The following is a 15,419-nucleotide window of genomic DNA, read 5'->3' as shown; positions in this document are numbered from 1 at the left end:
TTGAGCACTACATGGCTAAATGTGGGTGAAATTAATTATGAAATTATGATAGAGAAAATAATGAGTTTGAATCGGAAATTTATGACAAAATTTGTCAGATTTTTTTTAACTTCAAGTAGCAGAAAAGAGCTTACACAATTCAGTTTCCCACAAATACATAGATACATTGACATGACACAATATATACAATTTTCAGAATCATTTATTGCAGCCACTTCTCATTGGCTACAGAATTTCATCAACTTTAATAAAATATTTATTATTATAAATATGGTCTGGAAGGTTGAAAATCTGTGGCACTGCTCCTTATCTAACATGTGCCCTCTTCAGTGTACGCTTGATGTCAGTGGGCAAGCAGTGAGCACTGCATATCCTTTCTGTGGATGACATATTTTCTTTGTTTGTTGGGAAATCTGTGTAGAAAAATGGCATTTATTTAAAAAAACCTGTATTAACCTGGGGTGAGTTTCCAAAAACTTTCTTAGCGCTAAGTACTTCGTAACCTCGTTCTTACGTACGAGGTTAAGAAGTACTTAGCACTAAGAACGTTTTGGGAAACTCACCCCTGTTAATTAAAAAAATAATTATGACAAATTTAATTGACTTAAATTTTCATTTGGTTTCATTATTTCTTCAGTTTGTGTGAGAGAGTATCTATGGGACATAATGCCAACTGGACTGAACATCGGTCCCAGTAAAACAGATTTAGAGATCATTTTAATGAATATCGTATTTACAACATTATCCTAACATTATAACAATATTAATAACAATACATTGTAATTTGTTGGAACAGAAAACTTGTTTTTAAGAGGGTTTACTCGACATAGCTTTATCAAAATCAAGCTAGCATGGACAATCAACATCCCTCATCTCCGCTATAAAAAAAATAATAATAATAGTTTTACTGACCTGTGAAATGTGATACCCTTTGATCTTGTGATCTTGTTGTCGTAGTTTTGACAATTTATGTCCCTCTTTGGTTTTCCTTGCGTGACTGTCTGCTAAATCTCATTTTTATGTCCATCAATGGATGCTCGCTCCTCAATGCATGACTCAATACATAGTAATGGCACCTGCGTGGCGCATGCTAAGTCACATGATGTCCAATCCAGTAATATAGATGAATGATCTGGACAGTCCATGTCAGGTTGTGGCTGATGTTGACTCAGGTACTTGAGGCTCTCCACAATATCCACTTCCTCACTATTGATGATGATAGCGCAATGGACAAAGGGCTTTATTCTCCTCCTGAATTCTAAAATCAGTGAACAGCATCCGCACATAACTGTCTCACTGATCTAAGTGTGTCAGGGCAGTGCAGAGGGCCAGAGACACTGTGTCCTCAGTTGATCTGTTTGCCCCATTAGCAAACTGGTATTGGTCCATGGGATGGGTGATACCGTTTTAAGGTGTCTCAGGACAAGACAAGAGGATCCTTGGCTTATGATTGAGAAGTATCCGCAAGGATGAGGTCTATGTAGTTGTGAGTAGCTGTTTGAAGATGTCCCAATCTGTCTCTTCAAAGCAATTCTGTAGCTTTTCCGTGGCTCCCTCTGGCCACACCGTGATGGTGCGAACTATTGGTTTTAATAGTTAATTGGTTTAACTATTGGTCCTTAATGAGGGGTCTGTATGCAGGAGTTAGGTGCAAACTGTGATAAGACCGGCTCTAGGTGATTAACAGACTGTGTAATGCACAATGAGGTGTGGTGCAAAATCAATTTTTTTATGCATAGCTTTATGCACAAAGCGGTAATTTGGGTTCCTTAAATGGGAAAATGTGGCAATAGCATGTGATGCATGAATGCAATGCCTGAAGTGCTAGTGGGAATTGTTGAATTGTTTAATGCTGTGCTCCTTCAGGTTGCCCATCAAAGTTGCAAAGAAGGTAAGTGTTTCCATTTTAAAACCATGTCATAACTTTTCCATAACTATATAATAATAAGTGAAATAATTTAGCAATTGAACATCATTGAAGATTTAGTTAATTTGGCAATTTGTTTTATCAGGTCTGTACCAGGTGACAGAATCTTTGCTCCATCATATTGGCAACCTGGCTTCTGATGACCGAGTCAACATTCTGATCCAAAAAGAGGTTAGTAATACACTTCTCTAATTAAATAAAATACTCCATGATTTACATGAAAATGTAAGGAATGCCACCTGATCTCCACCTAACCAGCCTCACCTGACGCTCATCACCACACCCCCCTGTATCTCTACTTAAACGCCCACATTCCACTTCCTAGTCGCGAAGTATTGCCGACTCATGCCGCGTACCAAGCCTTTCTATTACCTGTCTGCTCTCCTGTGTACCTGTTGTCTCCTGCCTAGTACCTCTGTACCTCCTGACTTCTGCTCCCTCGGTATGACCTTGGACTGTCCTGACCACGCCAAGAAAACGCAGTTGCTACTTATCCTAGTACTCGTAATTCACCTGCCTGTTTCTGTACCAGCGTCTCATTTCAATAAAAGCGGTGTTCTTCCGCATTTGGATCCCTCTCTGCCTGTTCAATACGTTACAGAAAAGTGGCTGTTAACAACATTATGCATAATTTTTATTATGTGTACTTTTTGCAACTGTTTACCTTTCAGTGACATCTTTGGTGTTACATTGTTGAGTTTATGCCTTAATTACCTTATAATTGAGAGATGCTTTACAAAACACATTTCCTCTTAATAACAGGCTGTGAAGAAACTAAATGTGATACTAGGAAAGATCCCAATGGATCTAAAGAAAGAGAAGAAGATCTTGACATCTCAGGAAGCCTCAAGTGTGATGTACGTATGTATCCTACTTGGTTGAGAACACATGATAACCTGAAATATTATTTTACATTTGTTCCGGTATACAGTAAAAAAAAAATCTTTTTCCATTCTTGCCCTTCTTGCCCTTCAGGGATAATTTGGCTGGCCAGATCCTCAAAGGAGGTGGTATGTGTAAATGAATATTCTTGAAATCATAATATAAATCATATTTAAATTGTGAGTATTAAATAAAGGTCACTCTAAATATGAGATGTTCTGAGAAAGAAAATGTTTAAATAATTAAAATGATTGCTTGTTTTATGTTATCTGTGTTGGCTCTTAATATGAATGGTTGGTCCTGTGCAGATTATGATCTTCAAGTGTCTTTGATGGAGGCTTTGTGTAGAATGACTTCTAATGCCCAGCGGAGGGAGCTGACTGACCGCTGGTTCAGCATGGAGTTTGTTGCATGTGCATTTAGGAAGATCCAGGATTCAGAGTTTGAGACTGTGAGCTATTATATCATTAGTTTAATCATCATACAGTATCTTCTACTACTGAAGTTTAACTAATATTTTCTTAATTACATATTGATGTAAGATATATACATATACGAGGCTATTCAATATGACCACAATCTAGTACCTAAGTAAGAAAATACTAAAGTATAATATATTTAAAGATTGATAGAAGACTTTATAACTATTATGGCAAGGAAAATAAATGTAGCGTGATGAGACAAAACAAAGACGAGCACGGGACACTGCGCGAACGCACATTAAATAGACAAACCACATAAGTCCTGAGTGATGACGAGACGAGCCACAGGTGAGACGGATGAACACAAGACGTAACCACAGACACAGACGACCAGACGTAGACAACGTAAACACACTCCCAAAAGGGAGGGGTCGGGGACCGTAACGTGACAGCAGTAATACTGTGTGTGTGTGTGTGTGTCTGTAAAATACAAAATGTAAACATGGAATACTTTCTGAACTAAATCAGAAGATCTGACACAGAAGTTAGAAAAAATGGCATGACTTCTATAGTCAGGCAATAAGAAAGGGGGCCTAAAACCAATAGAGGACAATTGCGGACACTGCCCCTCACGCAGAGAATGAAAGGATCCCAGCAATTTTGTGCCCAACAACAACTAAAGGAAAATCTGGTAGATGTTAGAAGTAGATGTGTTCCTAAATGAGTTTCCAAATGAGTACTACAGTACCTCTTCCCAAATTCCACACTGCCTTGTCTCCGAGGCCATCAGATGCAGGGAACTTCAAACACAGGAACCTCAAACATAGGATCTGGTCAGGCTTCAGCTTGAATAAGAACCACTTATGCTAAAAGGTGAAGAAATGCAGTTGAAACAGCAGCAACAGTCACGCTATTAGAAGCTTGTTCTATTACAAAAGATTAAACCATTGACCTAGCCAAACAGCACTGATAGAATCATTGTTCAGCAGGTCTTCAATTTCAGTATCACCTTATGACAAGGTGAGATTATTAAAAGTTTATTTATACCTTATTTAAGGTAAATGTAAAAAAATTACAGGCTTTATTTCTGTATGACATTTGTGAAACGTGATATAACTGTATTTAATGTATTTTTCCAGACTCCAGTCTAAGAGACCACATGGAGTGTCTTGACATGCCATATAGTCCTAGTTTTAGTTTTTGAATTTGTCTTTTTTGTTTCTTGTTCCGTTTAATGAAGTTTTTGTTTTCTAACAGTTATTGTATTTTTTGTTGTTTTTTTGTTACTTTTATTAAAACCCTCTCCTGCACTTGCATCCTTACACGATTCCCCTTCCCTAATGTCATTGTTCCCTTTAATGACCTGTCATGTATTCCTTTGTATATGTTTGTTCCTTTCTTTGTACCTTGTTTCGTTTTTAAGCCTTTGATTGGGGATGATAAAAATTCTATTCACTAACTGACAAATTTCAGTCAAATTTAAAATTGAATGCTTAATGCTGCTTGTTATGCTTGCACCTTTAGCAAAACAGTCTCATCCCCACTTTTAACATACTCAGAATTTTATTCTACGAGTTCTCATGTCAAAAATCTTAATACAAATACTAATTTACTAGTTCTCACATTAAACATATAGTTAGAAATTTTAATTTATAAGTTCAAATCAGGTCCTACAATCTGATCTCGCTTCACTTTGTGGATGGTACCCTGCTGGATGAGGATTAGTATTTGAACAGCCGCCATTTTCAGAAATCAAAATCTTCCCATAGGCCATGCCATTTTTTGAACCAACTTAACAGCTTTTTGGTGTAGAACTGCAGGCAAAATAAAAGTAAAGATGCACTTTGTGAATAATGAATAGGTTATGTTGGTTATTATTTATGAATAAGTTTACATATTAATGACGATTTTGGAAAACACTAGCAAATGAACAAACATTGTTAAGGTCAACCCCTGACCATCATACACTAGACTAAGTAAAAGCTTTCTTAATTACAATATGTAACTACTTTAATGCAATATGTATAAGCATTTACAGTGATTATTAATGGTTATTTAAATATTCAGGTTTTCTCCTAAAGGAACGTCAATAAAAGTTTAATTTAACATTTTTTGTTGGTGCTGTTTTTCAATGTTTCTAGGATTGTCGAAAATTTCTAAACCTAGTAAATGGAATGCAAGGTGATGGACGAAGGTACGTTCATTTACTAATTTCATAATACTTTTAATTATTCTTTTGTGTTTATACAGTGGTATTATTTATATTACAAGGTGTGCTTTCTTTCAGCGTGTTCTCTTATCCTTGTTTGGAGGTGTTTTTGGAAAACCATCCGGTCAGTCTTGATTAATTTGTGAAAACCTCAAACCTGTAAATTCTTCCGTCAGCCTGATGTAGGAGTAACATTAATATTTCTGAAACATTTTCAATATTAAGTAACTTCAATGGTGCATTTCTTACAGCTGCTAAAACCTGTGGATGAGAGCCTTAAGGAGTTTTGGATTGACTTTAACATGGGAAGCCAGAGCATATCCTTCTACTTTTGTCTAGCTGGCATTGACGCCCAGGTTTTTACTCCCATAGTTGTTAATACTTCAGGAATTTCTGTACATATAACAAGCCAAGAGTTTTTTTCTTTCATGCCATGTTTACTCTTTTTTTCATCTATTTCCCAGGAGGATGGTCAGTGGGACACTTTATGCATAGCAGAAAATGAGGTGCGCAGTTACACAGTGAAAGGTAATCAGATAACACAACTTGAGCAGAGCTAATCAGCTTCATTCACTAGGCACACAGTTCTCAAGATGTTAAAAATGATATGACTATTTTTCTGAGTATGTTTGGCACGTACGTGGTTTGGCCACGTCTGCTGTGCCTGAAATGGTAAAAGAGCTTGGTAATATCATGTTAATGGTTCATAATATCATAAGTTAATGGTCAAGAAACTCTATATATTGTGCCCCTTGCCAGAAGAGAACGGTGTGAAGGTGCTGCAGCTGATTCTAATTGAGCCACTGTGCCTGAGCAGTTTTGAGGGCTCCAGACTTTTCATCCACTTCAGCTCTTCCTTAGACATCCTCCAGGCCACCAAGAACGTGTATGGCGAGACTAAGAATAACGTGAGTTGTGACGAAACTCTGGGTTTGATGAGGATATAGTATTAAATGGCACATAGCTTTCTTATGTTACAGTATTGATGTACAGATTCTCTTTTGAGTACACACTTCTGCGGGAAGTGTTAGAATTTATATATGTGTTACCTGTTGGAATATTTCAGAAGTTCATTCCAAAGACCACCACATCTGTGGTTAAAACCACTGTCCAAATAATTTTGGATGATGGAGGTTCACAGGTAAGTAACATTCTGATGTTTCATAAAGTGAAGAAGAGTCATTGGGAAGCTGCTTACTGTTCCTTTGACACATGAAGTGAAATCTTTTACAATGTCATTTGATATGACAACTACATAATGTAATTTCATCTGTAATACCAATACTTTTATTACAGATACTGTAGGGGAACTTTAATGTATGAGATATAACCACAGATATAACCTCTACTGAAATAATTAAGGTATATTTTAAATACATGGGCTTTAATAACTGTCCCAATGTTACGTTTGTGGTGTGTAAGCAGGTTCTTTTTCCTGAGAGTCAGAGGTCCTCTCAGCCCAAAGAGAATGCAGTTCCTGCATCAGTGAGGAGCAACACCTCCCGTCACTCATCTCTCTCTCATGAGCGAAACATGCAACATCTTAACCAGCAGGCAATGCATTTCTTAATACATTACATACAGTGTCCAACCTTAGTAATGTGAAATTCATTGCTGTAGCATCGTAGTTTCATCATAATAACAAATGCGGAGACTGAAATAAGGTGCTTGAACAGACCAAAACAAGCACAGAAATTAAAATCAAAACATTTATTATCTATCTGTCTCTGTTTCAGGCAATAACGCCGCTAAAGAGCAAGGTGTCTGAGTCATGCACGTATATCTCTGGCAGCGCTGGACGAAAACTAGGCAGAAGCCCTTTCAGCTGTGTGATGCCGGCCTGTAGGTGAACTCAGAACATCATTGTGTTGTTTTGGATATGCTCCTAAAGTCCTGTTGTCTCTACCGTGTTACTGTTGTCCCATTGTGTAAATGTCAAGTATAGTTTTACTTTCTTGTGTGGTTCTTAGTGACACCAGCTGGGAAGGCAAAGAAGAAGCCAGCTCTTGAAATGGTGGCCACCTCAGAGAAAAAGAAAGAGACTGAACTGAGAGAGCTTTTGATTGTTAGATCATCTCACATTATGCCATCTGTCAGTAAAGATCAGGAAACTGTTAAAAAACAGGTTTGTTTAGTACTTAGTACTAGTTTGTTTAGTACTTAGCACTCACTGTACAGCCTTCCCAAAAGCCAAAATTTTAATAGTAAAGTTTGTGTGTGTTGCTAGGCAATTCCAGCTGTACAGAATGTAGACAAACGAAATAACATGAAAGCTTGGAAAGAAGTTGAAAGATACCGTAGGGTAAGTTATTGTGTAGTATGTAGTTCATTGTTATTTAACCAACTTTTGCATGCTTACGATTCTTTTTCTTTTTGTAATATTTGTCTGTTGTAAAATTCTTATGTCCCTGCAGCACATTCCTGTAGACAAAGTACTGGACATGGTGCAGACTAACCAAGAACAAGAGCTTTTAGGTATAGTAATATTGTGAATTAAATCTTAAACATCAGTCATATTTAATGTCCTGAAATATTTCAGTTTATTCAACTGTTTTTGTTGGTTCTGGAAAAGATACCAGTATAGTTCCAGACTCCCAGCCTGCTATGAGAAAAGAGACCTCTGTGTGAGTGTGAAATATTTTTCAAAATATGTTTCATTCTATTGCAATTGTGCCAGCTCTCAATTAAACATTTGCAGATGATCATGGTTCAGGGTTAAATGAAGGCAATGTATACAGTGGAAAATGCAAAAAACATTCTGAACCATTTTTGAAATTAGAAATGTTTCTTGAAGTTTCATACACATTTTATTTTGTTAACTCAGCCCAGTGTTCTCTATCAGTGTTGGCACCAATGTAATACGAATGTACATTTATGTGCATATACAGGTTACCTGGCCTCATCACTAAAAATAACAGAATTTCAGTGTCTCAGCATCAGTCCAAATCAAGTGAGTCATTTACTAAACAATAACTTATTTCTCTGATGTGTTATGACAGAAATTCTAGTGAAAACTAGTGAAATTAGTTAAATCAGTTCAAACACCTGCCATTTTACCAGAATTAGTTTTCTATTAGCAGTACTGCCAAGTGCTGCTCCAAGAAGGTTGTGCCATTTAATATACAACCAATGCTCTACAACCCATCTGCCTTCTTTAGAGCTCAATGCTCCAACAGCTCTCACCACAGAGCTCCCACAGCGACCCTGCTCTGCCCAGCACGCCTCTGCTGGGTTGAGCCACAAGCAGCTGCATAACCAGCTCTCTCACAGACTTGAGCAGGTGTTGAGGGAGCGTGAGCAGCAGGTGGAGTCCTGCCCCTCGGCACAGAGAAAAGTCTCTTCTTTGGAGAAACACCTGCCAGAGTCTGCAAGTGCAGGAAAGGGTCCTGGGCCAGGGAAAGGGCTTCAAAGAAACACACCAGCTGCCCAGAGCAAACAGCCTAGGGGCAGTGGGACTGGAATGAGCAAAGACACGGTAAGAATCAATTTATGCACTTCAACTTTTTATGTAGCTATCTCAATTTTAAAGTGCTTCATTTTATGGGTGTATTTATAGAGAGGGTGCTGTACATTCCTCCATTTGGGGACACTGAGCACAGAATGTTTTTTTTTCCAGCCATTAATAAATTCAGACAGAATTAAACAGTCTCTTCTGGTTTCCAGTAGGAATTTTATTTTATTTTTTTAGTGTGGCCAGCCAATCACCACACACAAATACCAATCAATGGTTGGCTTGAAGTTTTCAGCTTTTTTCATTTTCATTATTGGTTTACTTTGTCCAGAAGACATCAAGAGCCGCAGACAATATGGTGAAGCAGATCTCCAACCACTATAAGAGTACCTTTAGTAAAGCAACAGTAGAACATGGCTCTCCATTTAACGATGCACCAACTAACAGGTAACATGGACATCACTGGCGTAGGGGAGGGGCACGCAAGGCACGCACTGCGGGGGGGCCCCGAACACAGGTGGGCCCCGCCTTAGGACGAGTTTGTTGTTTAGTCATCCTCCTGGGTGATGTTAATGTTTTCCTCCACGCTTAAGCCTGGTTTATACTTGAGGGTCTGCGCGGCGAAAATGACGTAATCGCTGTGGCTCCGCCCGTGCGCGAGGGCCTCGCGCGCTGTCGATTCGCGAGGTCGTGCACCTCTCGAATTTTGTAACTTCGCACGTGCGCCGCGCTTCAGCGCGATGAACAAAGTCATGTTTGCAGGGTTCATACACCTTAACAAGGTGGAATTAAAGCATTTGTACATCACTTTCAAGGTCCATTTCAATATTTCCCAGCACGTTAAACTTAGTTAAATATTTATACATATACTCGAAATTATTCGCTTCTTATCAAATTATTTAATGGTTGTTTATTTTCAAAACGCCCAATCTTAACGTCTTCACGTTCTCTCATGTTTCGTCCTGGAATTACAAGAGGCTCGTATTTGTTAACGTATGGTTTCGGACAACACTGCAAAGCCATATTTACACTGCAGTGACGCTCGCGACGCTCGCGCAGGGTCGCGCGCTACGGTCGCTCGCGAGATTTTAGCTCACGCACGGGCCTCCTCATTGCCTCCTTGCGGTGGGGCCCCAGAATTTTGCGCTACGCCTCTGATGGACATACCATGATGTTTTTGTCTTCAGCTAAATACTAATTTTTTCATTTTTTTATAGATACCTTTTAAACAGGAATTGGTATCCAACTTCAACTGTAAGTTGTTCATTTGTTTCAAAATTGTATTGTTTGATCTTGATGGAGCTCGTCTATGCCCCAAACTGCATTGTTTCTTTTTTTATTTTTTTGACATGCTTATTGTTAAAGTGAATTTGGATATTTGTTGTTTTAGGCAAAGGTAGCTGCCAGCACATCTGGGATGCTGAAGTCATGCAATCAGTCAAAAAAGTATGAGTACCTAATGTTAAAAATAAACAATTGAACTAACTTTAGAATGCATTAAACAACATCATTAATAGATATTAACATGACTGTCCAGAAATTGAAACAATTATAGGGTTAATTCTCCATGGTTATACATATGCACTATTGTAATGAGCTTGATGTTTGAATATTTTTAACAGAGATGTTTATGAATTCAGTCTGGACGTACCAGAGCTCGTTGGTGTAAGGACTGTTCTTACTAACATGGATCATATTGTTTTCATTAATGTATAGCATGTTGTCCTGATTAAGTCATTTTCTTATTAGAGAAAAAGTACAAAGTCTTCTGAGCTGTCTGGGATGGAAAGCAGGTAACATTTATATAGTTTAACCACACCAACCTCTAGTGTCTAAATCAAGCATTACAGTTGTGTTAAGGTAAACGTGGGCACTGATTCAGATTGCCTTGTACAGTTTCTGAAAATGAACTAATTCTACCAATTAACTATTAATTAAATTAAATTAATTAAATTAATTAATAAGCACAGTGTTGCTTATTAGGGTTACACGCCTAGGGTTGTGTTTAAAGAGTTTTCCTTCTTCTTTCAGTGTGCTCAGCAGTTCTTTGACTTTGTCCAGGTCTGCAAAGAAATGCCCTCCTGCAAAGGTCAGATATTCCTTAAAACCTTTTAAATGGCTGCCCTTAACATTTGTGGTGTGTCCTTTCATAATCAAATACAAATTCTATAATGTACATAGCCCTAAATTATATGCTCACTTTCTTAATATCTTAATTACTGTACCTAGAGAGTCACCAAATACTGGAACCAAATTCCCTGTTTATGCAAACATACATGGCAAAATAAACCCGTTTCTGATGTTATACTCAAAGATTACATTTTTTGAAAATAAAAAAAGCTTTGTATGTTTGTTAGAGCAGTAATTGTTCCCAGAAATCATGGATCATGTCAGGATCATGTAATAGTCCAACAATAAGACCAAAACAGTGCAGTGCACACAACACCTGCAGTGATTAGTGTAATTTCATACCTGCTCTCCTTATTTCTTCATGCCTCTATTCATAACAACAATAACACTTTTTTTGTTCTAGCAAAACATCTAGTGAAACCTCTGCATTTGTCACAGTGTCTTTTTTTACTTTTACAGCATTTATCTTATGTTCTAATCCAAAGTGTTCAGTATTATTAATCTGGCTGCATGGAATAAATCCTTCTGCTGATATTGTGACGTGCGGAGGAGGCAGGCACGACGACTGAAGGAACGGTGCAACATACAACTTTAATGACACAAAAACACGTGAAGATCAGTGTGGAGCGCAAGCACATACATCCGACGCTTACACAGGCACGGAACTTTAGACAAAGACGAGCAGGAAACATTGCGCGAACGCACATTAAATGGGTGAATAACATATTCCCCCGTGATCACGAGGCAAGGTACAGATAATACCAATGAACACGCTCACTAACGACCCACACCCACAGAACTACAAACATGGACATAACTACACGCAGACAATGTAACAACACGCCCACAAGGAGCGGTCCGGAGCTGTCACCGTGACAGATATACTGTCTGAGGATGTCAGAGGAAAACACTGTCTGGTTGTGTGTGTGTATATGTGAGTGTGTCTATGAAAAGTAAGTCAACTGGTTTGGTGACTGGTGAGCTAGGGATTAAGTGTTTTTTGAAAAGGTGGCTCTTTAGTCTGTGTTTTAAGACAGCAAGGACCTTTGCTGTGTGGACAGGTACGAGGAGTCTGTTCCATCACATGTGTGCTAGTAGTGGCATGTGCCAGGAGAAGAGCAAGTTGCGGTTGTCCAGGTCTGAAGAAATGGTTGATCCTTCTGTTGATGGCATTAGTCGCAGGAGTACTGCCGCAGCAGTAGATTATTTTAGTTATTGAGTATTCCATTGATTACTCGAGTAATTGGATGAGATTTTTTTTTTTGCTTTATTAAAGAGCAATTGTAGATACACACAAAAGAATATAAAACTATATTAAAAAAACTATTATAAAAAAAAACATTATTGCTTAAATTCATGCAATATCTGTCAAAACAAAATTAGTGTAGTCAAGAGTAGGGCTGAACGATTTTGGAAAATAATCTAATTGCAATTTTTTATCTATAAATCGCGTTTGCGATTTAAAATGCGATTTTTTCCACGGGGGGGGGGGGGGGGGGGGGGATTATTATTAACCCGCGATCGATCGATCGCCTGTGGTTGGCGCCAGAGCGAACTAGTAACTTTTTAGTCTAAGACGCTCAATGCTGAGTTGGCAACCCTGCAGGTATAGCAACTTGCCTAAAATATGTGCGTAGGGCATTTGGTAGCGCATATCCAGTGTGTTTAACAAAGACATGAAGCCGGGCTTGTTCACTATATTAACGGACATCATGTCTTTCACTATGAACTCTGTTACTGCCCGAGTTATTTCAGCGTGCCGCTTCCAATTACATCCATAAGGAGTTACACTTTCAAACGGTTCGGTCAGTGAACCCTGTCTGCTGGACCGGTCAAGCTATCCGCGCTTTTGCGATTCATCCGTGCTTTAAATCGTATTGCGCCTATATGCGTGATTTTACGGTATTTCGCTGCTCACCGCATACTAAAGCTGTATAAGCGCAGAGAAACACTTTGGCGTATTTGAAGACGCAGCACTGGTCGTTGGCATTTTAGCCTTACAAATATCATACGAGGCTTTGTGGTGTTTTTTTTATGCTGAATGTTTGTAGTGTTTCCTCGCGTCATAGCAACAGTAGCAAGGCACGTTTTGCAGGGTACCTGACGTTGAGCAGCATCTTTTTAAAAGCCAAAGTAATTTCACACAACTGGTGTGCTGCCCCTCTTTGGTATTAGACTTTCAGTTGTGTCAGCTTCTGTCGAGCCTGAAGCCATTGTGCAACAAGTTAAAATGCGCTGTGTTAACTTCACTTCTCCACCTCCCTGCCTCCTGCTCGGGTTTGCTCCGTTCGTCCTCGGCTCGGTTCGCTCCCAAGTCACGTGACCAGTTTAAATCACAGCCTGTGCGATTAGAGAATCGCGTTTTAAAATATCGCGAGATTATCGCGAATGCAATTAATCGTTCAGCCCTAGTCAAGAGACACGTTCTGTGTTTTAGAAAAACATTTTCTCAAGTGCAAAAACAAATCAGTAAATAAAAATTGCTTTCAAAAAGGTATCTATTTATTTATTATTTTGTTATTATTATTTTTATTTTTCACATTTTTCAAAATATGTGGAACATTCATTTGTGAGCAGAGTTAAACATTTTGACAGAATTAGTGTAGACTGTGACTAATGTAGTGTAATGTAATTGTTTGTAATCATTTGGATATATTTTATGGATTTACAGTAATGGATTACATTTTATGGATTAAAAAAAGCATTTATGTGAAAAAAGAAAAAAAATGTTGAGATGATTTTTAGTAATTGAGTTTGACTTGTTTGATACACACAAGGTGCCTTCCTCAGCTACCTTAACAGGTAGCTGGAGCCTTAGGCCAGGAGCAGATGTCATCAGGTGGTGTCCAACCTTCTCTGGGTGTTTCGACCCTAACCACAACACCCTCCAGTTGGTGGGCCCGCAGCGAGTGGCCAACTCACTGCCCATCTACTCCTGGCTTCCAGCTTTCCTCCTCTCTCTTACTCCAAATCCAGCATGAGGCACGTTCTGCCTCCTCCCCCATCCTGCGAGCTGCTTGCTTTTTGCTGTTCTCGTCCATTCCTAAGGCAGAAAGAAAACTCCATGCAGACCTTGCTGGAAAGCCTCTGCACCCTATCTCTACAGGGAAGACCCATGCCTGCCAGCCTCTATCTCGACAGTCTTGGGCCAGCTGTTGGTACTTTGTAGTCTTCCTTTCGTGGGCCTCCTCGCAGCCCTCCTCCCATGGTACTGTCAATTCAACCAGGATTATCTTCTGGTCCTTGGATGACCACAGCACTAAGTCAGGGCTGAGGGATGTTTGCACCACTTCCGGAAACTGCAGCCTCCTCCCATGATCCACCCTCATCTCCCAGGAACTTGTGGCGTGGAGAATGCTAGTTCTTTTCCTTTTGGTGGTTTGTGCAGGTCTAGCTCCTTCTTTAACGAAGGTGATGGCTCTCTGTGCGGTTGAATTGGCTGGTCTTTTGACCCTCTCCCACTCTATGGTGTCTGCCAATGAGAGGAGTACTTTGTCGTGGCGCCATCTATACCGCTCCTGGGTTAAAGATGTTTTGCACCCGGACAGTATATGGGCCAAGGTCCCCCTCTTGTCGCATAGCTTACAAAGTGGATCCTCTCTTAGACCCCACATGTGCAGATGTACTGGGGAGGGGAGGGTGTCATAAACAGACCGTAATAGGAACGAGATGCGATAAGGTTCCAGGCGCCACAGATCCCTCCATGTGACTTTACGCCTGGGCAAGTCCCATTTTGTCCAGGCTCCCTGGGAACCTTGCTGCACTGCTCTGGCTACTCGCTTCTCCTCCTCTCTGCTCCTTACTTCTGCTTGCACCATGCCTCTCCTGGTTTCTGTATTTGCACCTCCCCAGGTTTGGAACTGTGCAGAGCCAAGGCCTTGTCGGCGGATGCCCTGGTTGCCAACTATATCCCGCAACTTCAAAGAGCTGACCGCCTGTTCCACAGCTGCGTTGGCAGCCCACTTGCGTCCAGACATGGTTGTCATACCAGCTTGTCTGATGAGGTCGTCGTTGGAGTCCCTCAGGCTTAGGACAACTGCATTCTGCCACCTTGTACTCCTCAACTACTGAAGACAGGGGGAGTTGCAGTTGACCTGAGCTGATGTAGAGGCCCACTGATGAGAAGCTTGGTGGAATGCCCAGCCACCTCCACAGATGGTTGTTGATCCTTCTCTCAATGGTCTCGATGGTAGTCATGGGAAACTCGTAGACTGTGAATAGCCAGAGGAGCCTGGGCAAGAGGCCGTGTTGATACAGCCATGTCTTAAACTTGCCCGGGAGTAAAGACTTATCAATCTTCTTCAGCCACTTCTCAGTCTGCTTCACCACCTCAGCAACATTGGCACCATCCGTTAGTGATGCATTAAACCTCTTTCCCAGGCATTTTACTGGGTTGCC

The 15,419-nt window shown here is 39.9% G+C and overlaps 1 protein-coding gene across 12 annotated transcripts in view; it reads left to right on the top strand.

The window, feature by feature from the left end:
- Positions 1–15,419, top strand: part of sycp2 (synaptonemal complex protein 2) — a 31,350-nt gene that overhangs the window by 3,505 nt on the left and 12,426 nt on the right. For 9 of the 12 annotated variants that reach the window (XR_013122780.1, XM_076984220.1, XM_076984225.1 and 6 more), the window contains 25 exons: positions 1,867–1,891; positions 2,013–2,098; positions 2,690–2,784; positions 2,903–2,937; positions 3,118–3,260; positions 5,373–5,425; positions 5,519–5,564; positions 5,692–5,796; positions 5,905–5,968; positions 6,200–6,348; positions 6,507–6,581; positions 6,863–6,994; positions 7,177–7,282; positions 7,411–7,565; positions 7,668–7,742; positions 7,855–7,915; positions 8,013–8,064; positions 8,329–8,390; positions 8,599–8,915; positions 9,223–9,338; positions 10,109–10,145; positions 10,282–10,337; positions 10,514–10,556; positions 10,641–10,684; positions 10,923–10,980. Coding sequence is in view for 11 of the 12 variants with exons in the window: in XM_076984220.1 (XP_076840335.1) it covers positions 1,867–1,891; positions 2,013–2,098; positions 2,690–2,784; positions 2,903–2,937; positions 3,118–3,260; positions 5,373–5,425; positions 5,519–5,564; positions 5,692–5,796; positions 5,905–5,968; positions 6,200–6,348; positions 6,507–6,581; positions 6,863–6,994; positions 7,177–7,282; positions 7,411–7,565; positions 7,668–7,742; positions 7,855–7,915; positions 8,013–8,064; positions 8,329–8,390; positions 8,599–8,915; positions 9,223–9,338; positions 10,109–10,145; positions 10,282–10,337; positions 10,514–10,556; positions 10,641–10,684; positions 10,923–10,980 (2,190 nt within the window). In the remaining variant the exon portion in view is untranslated. The remainder of the gene's footprint in view (positions 1–1,866; positions 1,892–2,012; positions 2,099–2,689; positions 2,785–2,902; positions 2,938–3,117; positions 3,261–5,372; positions 5,426–5,518; positions 5,565–5,691; positions 5,797–5,904; positions 5,969–6,199; positions 6,349–6,506; positions 6,582–6,862; positions 6,995–7,176; positions 7,283–7,410; positions 7,566–7,667; positions 7,743–7,854; positions 7,916–8,012; positions 8,065–8,328; positions 8,391–8,598; positions 8,916–9,222; positions 9,339–10,108; positions 10,146–10,281; positions 10,338–10,513; positions 10,557–10,640; positions 10,685–10,922; positions 10,981–15,419) is intronic. The other 3 variants (XM_076984217.1, XM_076984227.1, XM_076984219.1) reach the window with 2 other exon arrangements.

This window comes from Brachyhypopomus gauderio, chromosome 21, assembly GCF_052324685.1.
Source record: "Brachyhypopomus gauderio isolate BG-103 chromosome 21, BGAUD_0.2, whole genome shotgun sequence".
Taxonomy (NCBI): Eukaryota; Metazoa; Chordata; class Actinopteri; order Gymnotiformes; family Hypopomidae; genus Brachyhypopomus; species Brachyhypopomus gauderio.
Note: the sequence above shows the minus strand (reverse complement) of the source record. Positions and strands in the feature narration are given on the sequence as shown.